Consider the following 14839-nt stretch of genomic DNA (forward strand, 5'->3'; position numbering starts at 1 on the left):
TTCATTCAACATATAAATCTCAGGGTCCCTGGGACATCCTAAACAGAGGCAACATCATGAGAATCTGCAACGCGATCCCAGGGCTGGAACAATTAAACAGTAAATATCTCAAGTAGATTTTCTGGCACTAAGTAAGGGCAACTCAAACGAGTGCACGGAAGTCTGTTTTAGCAGCATGGAAAAATTGCAGCTGCTATTATTAAAGTCCGATGTATTCGAACTCTGGGGTATTTAGCTTAAAGAAGTGAACAAAGCAAAGTATCCGACATTCCTCATCCATCAAGGAGCCATGGGAAAATGCAACGGAACACAGACAGCAAACCCCTGGGCTGTCAATCAGGGATCAATCTTACAGCACGCCAAAAGGGGGCATCCTCCACCTTCATCACTGGGCCAAGAGAATTCATAATCTCCATCGCACAGGAACATCCAGTGACAAGACCTGGCCAAGCAGTGGACCTGCAAAAAGAGGAAACCAGTTGGACCAAAGTCTCCCATGGATCCTGATGCACCACTGCACCCCAAGGTGGAAGAGGGATCCCAGCAATACCAAAAAATCTCAAACTCTATAACACTGCCCACTGTGCACTGGGCAATACAAAAGAAATATCTTGGAGCATGGGAGGGGGGCTACCAAAATCGCTCATGACTCAAACATGGAATCCTTTTTGAGAAATGTTGATATCATCTGTCTACAAGAAACTTGGCGAGTGGCTGAAAATCGGTTAGCAGGGTTCCAAGAATTCTTTAGCCCAGCTACTAAACCAAAGGGCACCCCCCGGGAGGTCTTTCCACCTACATAACCACAAGTAAATATTTAAAGGCGCATTGACCAGCTTCCAGCCCAAATGTTAGGCGTCATAATTGAAAACTGGCCATTGGAACGGGCATCAACATCAGTCATAATATTAAACATTTATATCAACAACAATGCGACTCACAAGCAGCACCTATTAGACATCATGGAAAATGAATTCCTATCTCTAAAAGCCTCATACAGGAACGCCCCCTGGCTCATCACAGGCGACTTCAACCTAAACATGGCCAACCATGGAAAAAGAAGCACCAGAGAAGGAGCCTTGGATCAGTGCCTGGGCGTTCCGCACCAAGTATCATGTTCCAGGGAAATTAACAAATGCGATCACCCTCTGGTGAGAGCCTTAGAGGCATTTGGACTGAGGGCCTTGAACGGTTGATTCCCCACAGACTGCTCAATTAACCCAACGCACAAATCAAAGAAATCGGCAAGCACCCTAGATTACCCATTCGTGTTTATAGCATTCTTCAAGTTCATTCATGTCTTTAGCATAGAAGTTAGATGCAAAAGTGATCTTTATCCGCAAGTTATGGAAATCACAAACAACAACCATTATATGGCACAGGTGCAGAATGTAGGGTCAAAGGATCCTTAAAGCCATCTACACCGCATAAGATGAGGCATGGAAAACAAGCTCATTGCCCAATTTAGGGGCCCAGCTGGACACAATCATCAAATTGGGAGCAACTTTAACATCACTAATAAACCAGCTATCTCCCATACAACGGCACAGTGTTGGTCCTCCACGGAACGAAAATCATTGGTTCACAAATCCCTAAAGCAACAAAGGAAACAGCTCAACAAAGCAGCAACAGCTCTAAAGAAACAACACATGGACACCAGCCAACTTGGGGCCTTCCATGAACTAAGAAAGAAAGACAAGAAGGCAGTCTGGGAAGCACAGCAGGCACACTGTGATCAGGAATGGATCAAAGTTTTTGAGGCGTGCAAACAAAAGAAGAGCCATCCCCTGAAGTCCATTGTCAATCAACTGGAGTGTGGGGCTGCAGGGACCCTAAGCAACACCATGCCAAATGTAAAGTGGATCGAGTATATCTCCAAACTATACAGCTGTCAGGAAGCGGCAGAACGCAACTCTATCTCAAATTATGAGTCAAATCCCCTATCCTTTGAATTACAAAAGAACGAAGGACACCTTAGACACTGCAGAAGTAATGGATCCCCCCGCCCAAACGGTCTCCCTATGGGGGTCTTAAAACACTATCCAGAATTTGGTCTAACCAATTTAGCAACATGTTCACCACCTGTGTCACAGAAAACAAAATCCCTGATTGCTGGAAAGAGGTCATTCATTCTCCATACAATCTACAAGAAAGGTCCCTATGGGAACCCAGACAGCTATCTTTTGATCGTTCTGCGTACTAGCCCTGATGTTATTCAATTTATATCTGGCAGATCTGTGTGCACATTTGAACTCCTCCAGTTCCCATCCCTCCAAATTGGACCACCAACTCCTAACAGCACTATTATATACAGACAACATCGTCCTGCTGAATCTTTCAGGCACAGGGCTTCAAAAACTGCTAAATACCCTAGATCAGTACTGCAAGTCCAAAATGCTGCTGTTAAACCTGGAGAAAACCAAGGTAGTTTTCTTCAGCAAGCGTGTAATTAAGAAAAAGCAGTGGCTCTGTGGAAACCAGCCAGTGAACAGAAGAGGTAGCTACAAATATCTTGGGGTCTGGTTGCAGGAGCTGTGGTCTCACCGCTTGCATCTAAACACCTTGAAGGCCAGATTGGCATTGCAACATGCAGCTCTTCAAAATCTATCTATGAATCTCCAAAGTCCACCCTGGAGCACAATCCTCACAGTGATCAAGGAAAAGTTCCTGCCCTCCCTGGTATATGGTCTGGAAATTTACCCTGGCAAGTTTAATGATTTCTTGAATATGGCCCAGAGTAAAGTTTTCCGCTTTCTCTTCCACTCGAGCTACAAGACCAAGCCTTGGTACAGAACGGAGCTATCCTCAAATATGCCTCTCTACTAAGACAAGTGCCCCCAAACACACTAAAAGCACTGCTCTGGGGGGAAACAGGTCTGAACACTCCAGATGGCTCAAATTCATGGTCTGACAAAATCATCTTGGTAATCAAGCAACTGTAGGCAGAAGAGCTGAGCCTAAAGACCTTACCGCATAAATCATTTAAGCAACTAATAAACAAGCAAATCAAGCAGCTATCATGGAGTTCGGAAAAAGGTGAGCTCAGATTACGATCTCACTCATGGATGACAATCAATACGAACAATGCACCAACAGCACAGCCATACCTGGGAGAAATACTAAAGAAATCTCTAAAAACAAAGGTGCTGCATGCCAGGTTTGTTCTACTCCGTTCACTGAATACGGTTCCAAAATGGCTTAAACCCTCACACAATGGGAAATGCAGGCTATGTGCATACCATCAGGAAGACTTCTTACACCTTCTATGCACTGTTATCCTGGCAGAAACTGTACCTCAAAAACATGTTTATCTCCAATGGCATTAAATCGTGCCATAAGCTATCCTATTTTCTCTTAAAGGGCTGATACCACAGCACACGGCATGCGTGGCAAAATTCATATTAAAAGTTGAACATCTTTTAAAGCATGCGCTAATTACTGTGGAAGCTAATGGAGCTCATCAGCTCATGACTAAGAAACTTTGTTAAGGCTACTTTCATGCTTAGCCTAGATGCAGAACTTTAAGGACAGCATGGAGTTTAAGGGGACAGTTCATGTTATTACCCCCATGATGAACCACACAACCTTATTTGAGCGGGTCTCCAATAACTTATCTTGGAATCAGTGTTTTAACAATATGTGAGTTAGAAACCCAGAAGGTCGTTTCTGGCTTTCTATTTTAACTTGGTAATGCATTTATGTACACTGCTGACTGCAATGATTTTTATTAATTATGCAATAAAGATATATTATTATTATTATTCACATTTGTAGTATTTAGCTGGGAGTAAAATAAAGCTTTTGTGTGATGTTATTGTCTCTGGTGAGCTCTGAGTCTGCAGCCCACACAACATCCCTGAGTAAGCAGTTAAGGGGAGCTCTTGGTGCTCGGTTTGGGTTCAATACAAAGGTTGCCCTTGGACACCAGATGTAAAATGTTTCATTTGACTAGGGTTCAGGATGTCCCTAACTGTCCTGAGACCTCGAGAATTCTAAATATATCTCCTGTCCTTTCTCGTTTTTCCATCGTTACTCTCGACCATATCGCTGAATGTATGTACATGCGTGATCATTCATTTTCTAGGTTTTGCAAACCTTACTGATTCTGAGAAATAGTTATTCGTTCTACTGTGATGCATTTTGGCAGCCATTTTGTTGAGACATATTGTTCTATACAAAAATCAAATTAAATAAATAAAACTGGATCCACCAATGCTACTGTACTCGGCAATGACACGATTGACCCGCTAACAACTGACCCTATTCAGCGCAACGCTCTGTTTGCATCTTACTAAATTGGGGGGAACAATACGGCAAGTCACCCCAGTGAGATTCTGGCGCAACTTGACTCCAGTTGGCACTTGCTGCACGTTTGTTTTTATGTAACTAGCCCATCCCCGTGTGAACAGCCAGTCGTCTTCCTTTTACTGGAAGTAGAGGGAACGTGTGACACCGATCGGTGTCAAAGTGCACAGCGATGGCCCGAGAAGGCACACCTCCAACAAGGAAAGTAGCTCATTACAATTTGCACCTCTTTTTTTTAACAAGGTCCATTTACAAACCGTCCCTGGCTCGGGCCCTAGCGACTTTAGAAGGGAAAACAGCAGCTTTTTCAGACACGAGCTCAACAACAGAAAAGCGCAGAAAATATTGACCAATAATCGCACCATTGCTGTCTTTACAATGTAGGTCTATAATTATTTTGTCCGCTGGTTTTTATTAGGCGCGCATTACGAATTCAATGCTGACTTTGTACAGTTAGAAAAATACCAATTTATGCTATGTTTTTATGCAAAAGCATTTTTCATTATTTTTTATGTACGAAGTACGAGCGCTCAAATATTCCGGGGATTATTTAGATACGCATAATTTAAAAAAGATGTTTAATTATAAAATATGCGTAACGGAAAAATAAGATCTGATCTTAACATTTCTGAACCAAAACAACGAATTTAATACCAAACACTAAACATTTAGATTGTTAATACTAACGGACTTTTCGTTATTTTTACGAAATGCTGACGTTTAAAATGTTTCAAAGAGATCATTTAAAAAAAATAGTTTTTCGAGAGTAGATCATAGACGTTCTGGATCGTTCCTATTCACAATTCAGGCAAGGTTGAAGGAAAATTAGTTTATTTTGTTTAAAGACGCCAACAATTAGAAATGTCGTCCGAAAATAATAACTACATCACTTAGCGCAGGTATGGGTCCTTGTTCGAAGCCGGCGAGGTGGGTTGGCCAAGGAATAGTCACTTCTTTTGAATGCAAATGTCTCTGGGGCAGGCAAAGGCCTGACGTCAGACGGTGCCTGGGTGAACCATTAGCACCCGCAGCAGCGCTTGCTAAGACTCCCAGAGGATACTGCAAGGTCCAGGCAGCCCAGGAAGGACACATTGTTTTTCTCTGCAACAGGCGGAAGCTGCGGATAAAGTGACCAGAGGGCACCGGCCATCACCCAGGATGTCCTAGGAGCAGCAGGACCTCCGAGGAAGTCCATAACACATACACCATGTACGTGAGCTACTTTGGGGACAAAGAGAGCGACATGTACCCAGGCTCTGTCAACTCCATCAACAACAGTCTGCCCACCCAGAACTTTGCGCCCACCCAAGCCTACCCCGACTATGGGGGATACCACCACCCTGTGCCGCACATGGAGGAGCACAGCCACTCTTCGGGGGGTTGGGGCCCAAACTACGGACCACCAAGAGAGGACTGGAGCTCCTACGGGCCAGGAATGCCTAGCCTGGTGTCTGCTCCGATGCCCGGGCACATTCCCCACGGCTCGCACGAGTACAGCCCTATGTACTCCGCGAGCACCGACCTCCTGCCCTTGGTGGACACGGGGAATACGCTGCCCATCTCATCCAGCACCCCCCGGCCGCACCCCTTCGTGTGGATGAGAAAAGCTACGCAGGCCGCTGCATCAGGTGAGCCGGGCCGCTTTTACCGCGGAGCTCTGAAGGCGCGGGTGAACCCTGGGCACTTCCCGGGGGGTGGGGGCTTAAGGTGGATCTTATCTGTCTTGCATTGGCCACATCAGATCAAAGATGCCTTGCATGGGGTCCTTATAGGACGACTAAACCAATGCAAGCTGAAAAATATTAATATGTATTCTAAAAGGAGAAGACAGATTCCATATTATCCTGCTACATAACTGAATCAGGTTATAATCAAAGCAGGGGTTTGACATGCAACTTGAAATTATGGTGTTCTAAATGCAACTTGAGTTTCAACAAAGTGCGAAATAAACATTGTTTCCCTTAAAAAGGAACATTATGTCATTTAGTTAACGGGTGAATGTGAGAAGCTTATGCTGGTTTTGGTAAATTGCATTAATATTTTAAAACAGGGCTACTGGCTTTCTCAGGGGCTTCTGGACAGATGTTTGTAAACCATCACACCAGAAGGGGAAGTTGTTTTTTTAATCAGTTGTGTGTGTGTGTCTGGGTGTGTGCGCATTTAGTAGACTTACTCCACTATTAGTTTCATTTTCATTATATCATTGCTGACGAGTCACAAAGCAATTTCAAATCTAGTAATTAAATGGACGGATTTAAGTTTACGCCAGACTTCACGAACTTGCGCGGGACTGGGCAAATCACTTTACCTCCTGCCCCCAAATGTCTTGTCTGCCAATAGTGGAGTGCTTAGCATCAGCACTAAACAACGACATAAAATGTCTGTACACATTTAAAACCGGTGGTATTCCCAGTTTTTTGTATTTATCTGAGCGACACATTTAAGGCAGCAATTTCCACGATGCAAACGTACTACTTCTCATCCCTTTAAAAAAATTGAAAACATGTTAAATTCCCACAGAATCTTTCTGGGGCAGTTATAATAGTAAATAAGCTTTATGGTCTATGTTGGTGAAAGTTGCACTTTCCCCAAATGTTGTAGAAGTGCAGTTCGAATAGTATTTTGCGCCCGAGAGCGCACTCCTGCAGTTCTGTGTGGTTAGGACTGGAACACATCTCCTGAACAGAGAGTGCCTTGAGTCGTTAATGCTGGCCATTGAGATGTGCAGTGAGCTTTCAGGTGTGACCTGGAGACTGTCGCTCGGATTGCAATACCAAAGCCTATAGGATACAGCTTGAGCGAGGCCGCGCTGGTAGGAAGAGTTTATAGGAGCCCTTAGGCCTACAGACGGATTTCATTTGGCCAACATGTGATGCAACTAGGCACAACAAAGCCCTGTATAAATATGGTCAATAAGAAGGAGTTAGGTACAATCTACTAAATCAGGAATACAATAATTTGATTTTTGTGTGGTGTAAACTGCCATGGTGTGGTTGCTTTGCAGTAAGTCGTGCTTAGTACCCACCCCAGCAGCACGAGTTCTAACAGAACAGAAGCTACGTCGAAATAGAGGCTTTCACAGCAAATGCAGTGCGTGTGCAGTCTTCTTAGATGCTGGGTCGTGTGCAGTGCTTTTGGGCACTCTTACTGCATTTCCGATTAAATCCGCAGGCCCCTCAATATAATGGGAAGATTCAACAAACGTCGCGCATTTGTGAACTATAACTTCAAAGTTACTGAAACAACAATAGCGAACTAAGCAGACTCTATGTATGAACAAGCATATATGACGTCACAAGTTTAATGGTCCTTGAAACGAGAGAGACATCGGAGCGCCTATTAACGTGGTGTATTTCTGGACTGAACCAAACACACACTCCCTTCTGTTAAAACGCGCCTGCAACACAATTTAAAAGAGAAGAGATAACTTGTAGATAGAGGCACGTTTACGCACAGTCCTTACAGGAGGAAAACGCGTGCCTCTCCTAGTCACCAAAAGCTCTGTTGGTAACGGCACTTGTTTTTACAAATGTACCAGTCCGTGACTTAACTTTAAATCATCGGCAGGTGAAGTAAAGTACAATTAGTTTGGGTTCTAAGTATTTGATATCAGTGACTAAAGTAAATGTGGTCCAAAAGTACGTGCAATTAAAGTTTTCACTTTAAGAACGAATACTCCGTACACCATAAACAATGGTGAAAAACTGCCTGACACTAATCGGAGTTGAGCCCGTGGTGGCAAACATAAGGACACACAATGCCAGTGGCCCACCACACTGCACCGGGCACACATTATACATAGCAAGCTACAAACCATGGCCATTAGCCCACTATACCTGCACTGTGCTCTATAAGAATGAACCCACAATAAAAGTGGGCACCCCTGGCAAGCCTCAGGAGCCGACTGGCACTAGGTTTCCCTGTTAAGCTGAAGGAGTAAAAGCCCAATGGAAGGATGTGTAGTGCAGATGTACATTCACTCTAGGTCTCTGGTGCCGAAGTAACTCCAAAACGCTTGTTACGGTTAAATCTACCATTATTTAACTCGTGGACACTTTCGAAAGGCTCAACCAGCTGTTGCATGACATGCTCACAATTCTGTGCTAGTTTAACGTCTTCCTCACAGATACAACATACCAGTAGAGGTAATATGGTTTCATAACATTTCTATCCCCCCATCTATCCATGCAGGTGTTTGTATACACGTGTTTGGTTAGTGGAGATTGTTTTTTTCTATGTTCTGCGTAATATACTTAATTGGTTGTGAACAACAAACTGTGTCCGATGCCGTCAGGAGCCTTTATTTTATGGGAATGTAAGTAGCAGAGACATTGAGTACCTCAAATCTTAAAACCAAAATACAAGGATTGAACTTTTTTCATTGTATTCACTATTGCTAGGCTTACAACGGAAAGAGCCGTGCTGTTTAAAGAACTACGGGCCAGATGTATCAAGGCTTTTTGCATTCGCAACCGGAGCGAATGCCCGTTTGCGAATGCAAAAATGCCTTTCAGTATTTGTGAAAGGCATTCGCAACGCAAATTTAAGGAATCACTAAAATAGTGATTTCTTAAATTTGCGAGCCTGTTTAGAGAATCGCAAATTGCTATTCTCTAAATAAGAAATCGCAAATAAGGAATCCTTATTTGCGATTTCTAAACCACATGTAACAAGCAATTCCTTAATGCGAATTGGGCATTTAGGAATCGCAATTACCACCAAGTAAAACCTGGTGGTAACCATGTGCAAATTTTAAAAAGGCATTAAAATAAATTTTTAAAATTGTCATGTAACGCATACATGCCCCTTTGGCATGTGTGCGCCTTACATGTCCCCAAAAACGTTTTGGGGTGCAGCAGAGGGGGCCTTAGGCCCCCAGCACACTGGGGCTTTGCATTTCCAAAATTGCAAATTCTAGTTAGCAATTCGCTATTTGGGAAATGCAAAAAAATCGCAAATATGGGCCTACAGGCCCATAGGTGCGAATGGGGGCTGTATCGCTATTTGCGATTCGGTAATAGCATTTGTGATTTTTAAGAAATCGCTATTACCGAATCGCAAATATGATACATAGCATTTTGCGAATCAGAAATAGCGATTTCTTAAAATTCGCTATTACCGATTCGCAAAAGGCCTTTTTGATACATCTGGCCCAAAATCAGCAATGGTTCTTTTTGGAGTTCACTTTCACAGCGTGGCACCCACACCTGAGAATGACTTTCCTTCCAGGGTCACTCTTTTAACTCTTGATAATACCTTCCTTCTAGGATCACTCTTTTAACTCTTCATAGGGACTTTGGGCCAGATGTAGCAAGGCTTTTGTGCCTTGCAAACAACGAAAATCGCTGTTTGTGAGGCACAAAGCCGGAATTTCCTACATCTGTCCCTTTCCTTCTTAGGTCACTTTTAAACTCTTGATACATTTAATAGGTTTGCATTTTCTGATTGAAGCTTTGTTGTTGGTCTGTAAATGAGAATTTATCAGTAAGGGGACTGTCACAAGAATAAACTAGTGCGTTTTAAACTTAATTCTCTGATATTGTGCACGCTAGTGTGCTTTTGCCAGGCCTGCCAAGACCGATTTCATTTTTTTGATGCCGTCAATCTAATTGCCACATTTTGTACTACCCGCAATCTCTTTATAGATTTAACTGGTAGAAGTGCATTGCAAAGGTCGAACTTAGCTCAAACGAGGGTATTCACAGTTACAATTATTTGCTCGTTCAAAAAGATTGAAATAATAATCCTTGTCAGCAATCTTAACTGGAAGGGACAAGTGGCGTTTACCTGTTTAATTTGATCCTAAATGGTTACTCGACTGTCTATCTTAACACTTAATTGCTTTACAGTACGAAATGGGGTAGGTCACTGCCCTAGCGATATTGGCCAAAAGGGCAGTCCCTTATGGTTGTTTGACCTTATGTTAACAGAATTTCCGTTTTTTTTTATATTTCTCCTTCAGGTAGTTTTGAGACATCCATGTCTGGACCACAGACGTGTAATCATGGAAGTCAGCTGCACTTCCGCCCAGAATGGCATCTACTGTGACCAATATTTGTATGTCCTCAGGCTACATAAGCATTCTCAGTCCTAACAACTGGATTAAAACCCTAATGGTACCATGTAAAAGTTAGGTAACAAAGGAGACAGCACTGACCTCTGAGGGACACCACAAGTCAGAGGCTTCGCTTTGCCTCTGAGGGACACCACAAGTCAGGGGCTTCGGCTTTGACCACAGTGGCCCAAGAACGGCCAGTAGAGATCTCTCAGACACAAAACACTTTAACTATTCCAGAGCAATGTCTTTAATATCAAAAACATGCAGTCTTTATAATAAGTTGGGATGCTCAATGGTATCAAAGGCTGCCAAAAATCCCAACAGTATGAGTGTGGCAGATTTATCACAAACTGCAAGACGCTGGAGATAGTCAGGCACTGCTATAACTCAGTACTACATCCAGCTCTAAAACCAGCCCGCAGGGGATGAAGCAAATCTTTCAAATCCACAACTACGGAGAGGTGGATGAACGGTGGACATTCTGTCAGTTTTGCTACATATGGGAGCTGGGACGGATCCTGAGTGGCATTATTTTTTAAAATTATATCTGGGCTCCCTTTAGTTCAGTTGGGCCAGATCTCGTTCGAAGTGAATTAATTACAGTCTTCACTGTTGGGTGAGAATTTAATACAAGTTCCTTAAGAATCTGAGCTGGAAGCATGCCTACTTTTAATCGTGAGGGGCTAACGTTTTTACCAGTGTTCTACGTGCTTCATTTGCCCGTGGTTCAAACTGGCTAAGATTATAGGTGCTGTCAAAGTGATCCATATAATTAACTGCCGAAGATAAAGTGCCAGTTGACTTTAACGGAGAGTAAGTTTTGCTCAAAGAAATCTGTGACTGCATTACATCCTGACTCAGAAATTTCTCCTGTCAAGGTACTTGATGTTTCTTTTAATTCCTGAAATAATCTTTTACCCAATCTGGCAGATTTCAGAATGAAGCCCATATGACAAGCAGTATTCACCTTTAAAAAAAACTTTATATACATTATTTTATGCTGTTAAATTAGCTTTATCTTTTTCTGAGTAATTCTGGTGCCCTAATTCTGGGTGTTCTAATTCATTCATTTACTTCCCATCAAATTTAACTCTTTTATGAGGCATTTATTATATTTATTTTTGTCATGGGGGAGGAGAATGAACTTCGAAGGCACAAATTCGTTGATTTCATCACTCAGAATTACATTACATTGATTGCCGAACACCTAGCACCAGGAACAAGTTCACCACATGCATGACTGGATCAAATCCAATTGCCTCAAGTTGAACTAGGACAAGTCCAAAGTGGTGGTCTTCGAGGAAAGACGCCTCACTGTGGGACTCAATCTGGTGGCCCCCAGAGCTTGGACCTCCTTCCACGTCTTGATAGCAAGTGATAATCCTCGGTATCATCATAGACAACAAATTGAACATGACAGTTCAAGTCAATGCAGTGGCCTCATCCTGCTTCAGCACCATAAGGATGCAGAAGAAAATCCTCACATGTTGTGAAAAGGGGCCTCTTTTGACATTGTTAGCCCCTACTTTTTGCCTGGTATTTGAAGTGATTTAAAAGTTGTCAGTGCCCAGGGCCCCTGCTAACCAGGTTCCCTGTGCCAAATCTCTTTCCCAAAAATGTTGTCTTGCACTGGCACAACTGGAAACGCCTTTAAGTGGCACTATAAGTTCCTAGTAAATGGTGCTAAGGTACCCAAGACATGAGTTACTAAGGGTAGGTCCCTGAGGGCAGCAGCACAGATTGTGCCACCCTGAGGCACCATGCACCCAAGTGCACCCAGCACTGCCATTGCAGGCTGAGTATCCTTGTTCAATCCTAAAATGCAAAACTGATGTGACACAAAGCCTGTGTGCCCTGTCCACTACACATGGCATGCAATATAGGAAAGTCAGCCCTCTGGCAGGCCTTCCAGCTCTAAGGTAGGGTGCACTATCAGGGGTGTGGAATTTATTAAAATATCCACTTGTCCAGGGGACAGGTTGCTTCTCAAATCTACTTGTCCTGTAAAAAGATCTACTTGTCCCTTTGGTGCCATGTAGTGTGGCGCCAAATTATGGCAGCAATCTCATTATGTAAGAGCTCTGATAATAGCCCCTCTGATTATGCCAGGGCTACTACCATAGTAGGGCTTGAATACTTGCAGTTTCAATCCCTACTGTAGCAATTTCCTTATTTTGCCACCTTTCTGCAGATCTGCATACTGGGGCTGGAGGAAGCAGTAAGCAATAGGTCCAGGGCTGGAATGCATTTGAGTCTGCAAACCTACTAACCTGCATGTTTTAAGGATTTTCACCAGCTTCTCTCTAATATTTTCCCATAATAAGAAAGGTTGGACATTTACTCCTGACAATGGCAGAATTAGAACTTCTTCCAGGGTTGGGAAGAAAGTGGCTGGAGGGAAAATGAACTTGCAAATGCTCAATAGATTTTCACATGAGCAAATCTACACATGCGTATTTACCCATGCTAAAATACAGTTCACAAATATTTTATAGGGGTACGACATATACCATGGGTGCACTTTTGCGACTTTCTTTAAGAATTTGGGGCCACATGTAGGTAGGTTCAGATTTGCGACCCGCAAATTGCAAGTCAGAGTGACTTGCAATTTGCGAGTCGCAAATCCGAATGTAGGATGGTGTCCCTGACACCATCTGTGATTCGCAAGGGCTTAGCAAATGCCCACCTCATGAATAATCATGAGGTGGGTCGCAATTTGCGACCCCCTTGCGAATGGCGGCCCTCACAGAGATGGTGGCCTGCTGGAGACAGCAGAACACCATGTCTGTGACTGCTTTTCAATAAAGCAGTTATTTTTTATTTTTTTCGTAATGCAGCCCGTTTTCCTTAAAGGAAAATGAGATGCATTACAAAAACGAAAAATGAAACGTTTTCGTTTAATTTTTTCAGAGCAGGCAGTGGTCCGCAGGATCACTGCCTGCTCTGAAAAAATGTTTACAGTGACATTCACAATGGGGAAGGGGTCCCATGGGGACCCCTTCCCTTTTGCGAAAGTGTTAGCACCCATTTGAAATGGGTGCAAACTGCGATTGGTTTGCGTTCGCAAAGCAATCCTACATTGCACTGCGAGTCGCAATTAGGAAGGGAACACCCCTTCCTAATTGCGAGTCGCAAACCTGTTTTGCGATTCGGTAACCAGGTTACCGAATCGCAAAACTGGGTTTGTGCATCGCAATGTGCTTTTTGCACGTCGCAAACAGCGACATGCAAAAAGCTACCTACATGTGGGTCTTGGTCCCTAATTAGGTCTGGTGTTAACAAACAGACATTTTGTTTTTATTAAACTTCTATTTCTCTCTCTTTCGGCTGGCTTTACTGTGAGTGATCGCATTCTGCTCTTCCACAAGGAGCATATTGGCACACAAAGTAGTTTTGTTCAGTGTCAGGAACTACAGTGGCAATCAGTGACGTAACGAAACTGGAGGGTGCCCCTTTGCAAAGAACATGGAGGATCCCCCTCTCCAGACGCACTCAGGGCAGGTGCTGTGCTGAAGGGGCCCCCTGGAGGGCGGCTGCAGGGCCTTTGTTATGCCACTGGTGGCAACGTGTGCTTTTAGAGTTCAAAAACATTTTGGTTTTTTTTTGCCAGTGTTTGTTACAATGTTGAGGGCCTGGTAGCTCCCACAGCAATAAAGTGTTACAAAAGCCATGTCAAAACAAGACACGCATTGATAAAACTAAAAGACTTATAAAATTATGACAGATCAGTTGGCTTTGTCAGTGTTTGTTTATTTTCATGCTTCCCATAATCGTGTTGAAAATGGTTACACTGATTTTCCATTAGAAATATTTTTGGGAAATACTAGCATGCATCAAAACATTTTACTATATGACACTTCATTTGCATCTAATCAGAGAGCATTCTGGGAGCATTATACTTAGCCTCATAGGCTAAACTTTTCAAACATGTGTATACACATTTTATATTTTTTGTACTGGAACCAACGTCAGTAGTGAAGTGTGACCTTAAAACATTTATTTACAGCACTCACCCTAATAATGAAGGCTTTCAAATAATGAACCATAAATACAACTTCCAACAGCATTATCTTTTGGAAACACATTACCTCAACTGCAGAGAGTTCCACTCTCTGTAAACAAGCAGCCAAAGGGTTTGTGCTGCAGAGGGTTGGGCCTACTTGTCCCAAGGACAAAGTAAACATAAAAACTTGTTGCCCTTGACCCCAAACAAGATGTCCTGGGTGTTGTCAACATAAATGCATGGACAATATGCCCCTAGTGTGTCCCTGTCAAACCAGGGGCATAGTAAGAACAGAGCAGCCAATTAACATGCATGTGCTGGACACTGGTCAGTACGAGTTTCACAGCTACATGATGGCCACTCTGCAGCCTGGGTTTTTTGGTATCAAACAACTCTGATTGATAAATCCAAACTGGTACTAGTATTGTATTTATTGCAAAATGTACAGTGCCCCCTGCAACTACTAACTACCC

At 43.1% G+C, this 14839-nt stretch overlaps 1 protein-coding gene across 1 annotated transcript in view; it reads left to right on the plus strand.

The window, feature by feature from the left end:
• The first annotated feature begins 5305 nt into the window (after nt 1–5305).
• CDX4 (caudal type homeobox 4) overlaps nt 5306–14839 on the plus strand; it is a 73803-nt gene continuing 64269 nt past the window's right edge. Inside the window, exon 1 of the mRNA XM_069210698.1 lies at nt 5306–5933. Coding sequence (XP_069066799.1) covers nt 5513–5933 — 421 coding nt within the window. The 5' untranslated portion in view covers nt 5306–5512. The remainder of the gene's footprint in view (nt 5934–14839) is intronic.

The sequence above is a fragment of the Pleurodeles waltl genome, chromosome 2_1, assembly GCF_031143425.1.
Source record: "Pleurodeles waltl isolate 20211129_DDA chromosome 2_1, aPleWal1.hap1.20221129, whole genome shotgun sequence".
Taxonomy (NCBI): Eukaryota; Metazoa; Chordata; class Amphibia; order Caudata; family Salamandridae; genus Pleurodeles; species Pleurodeles waltl.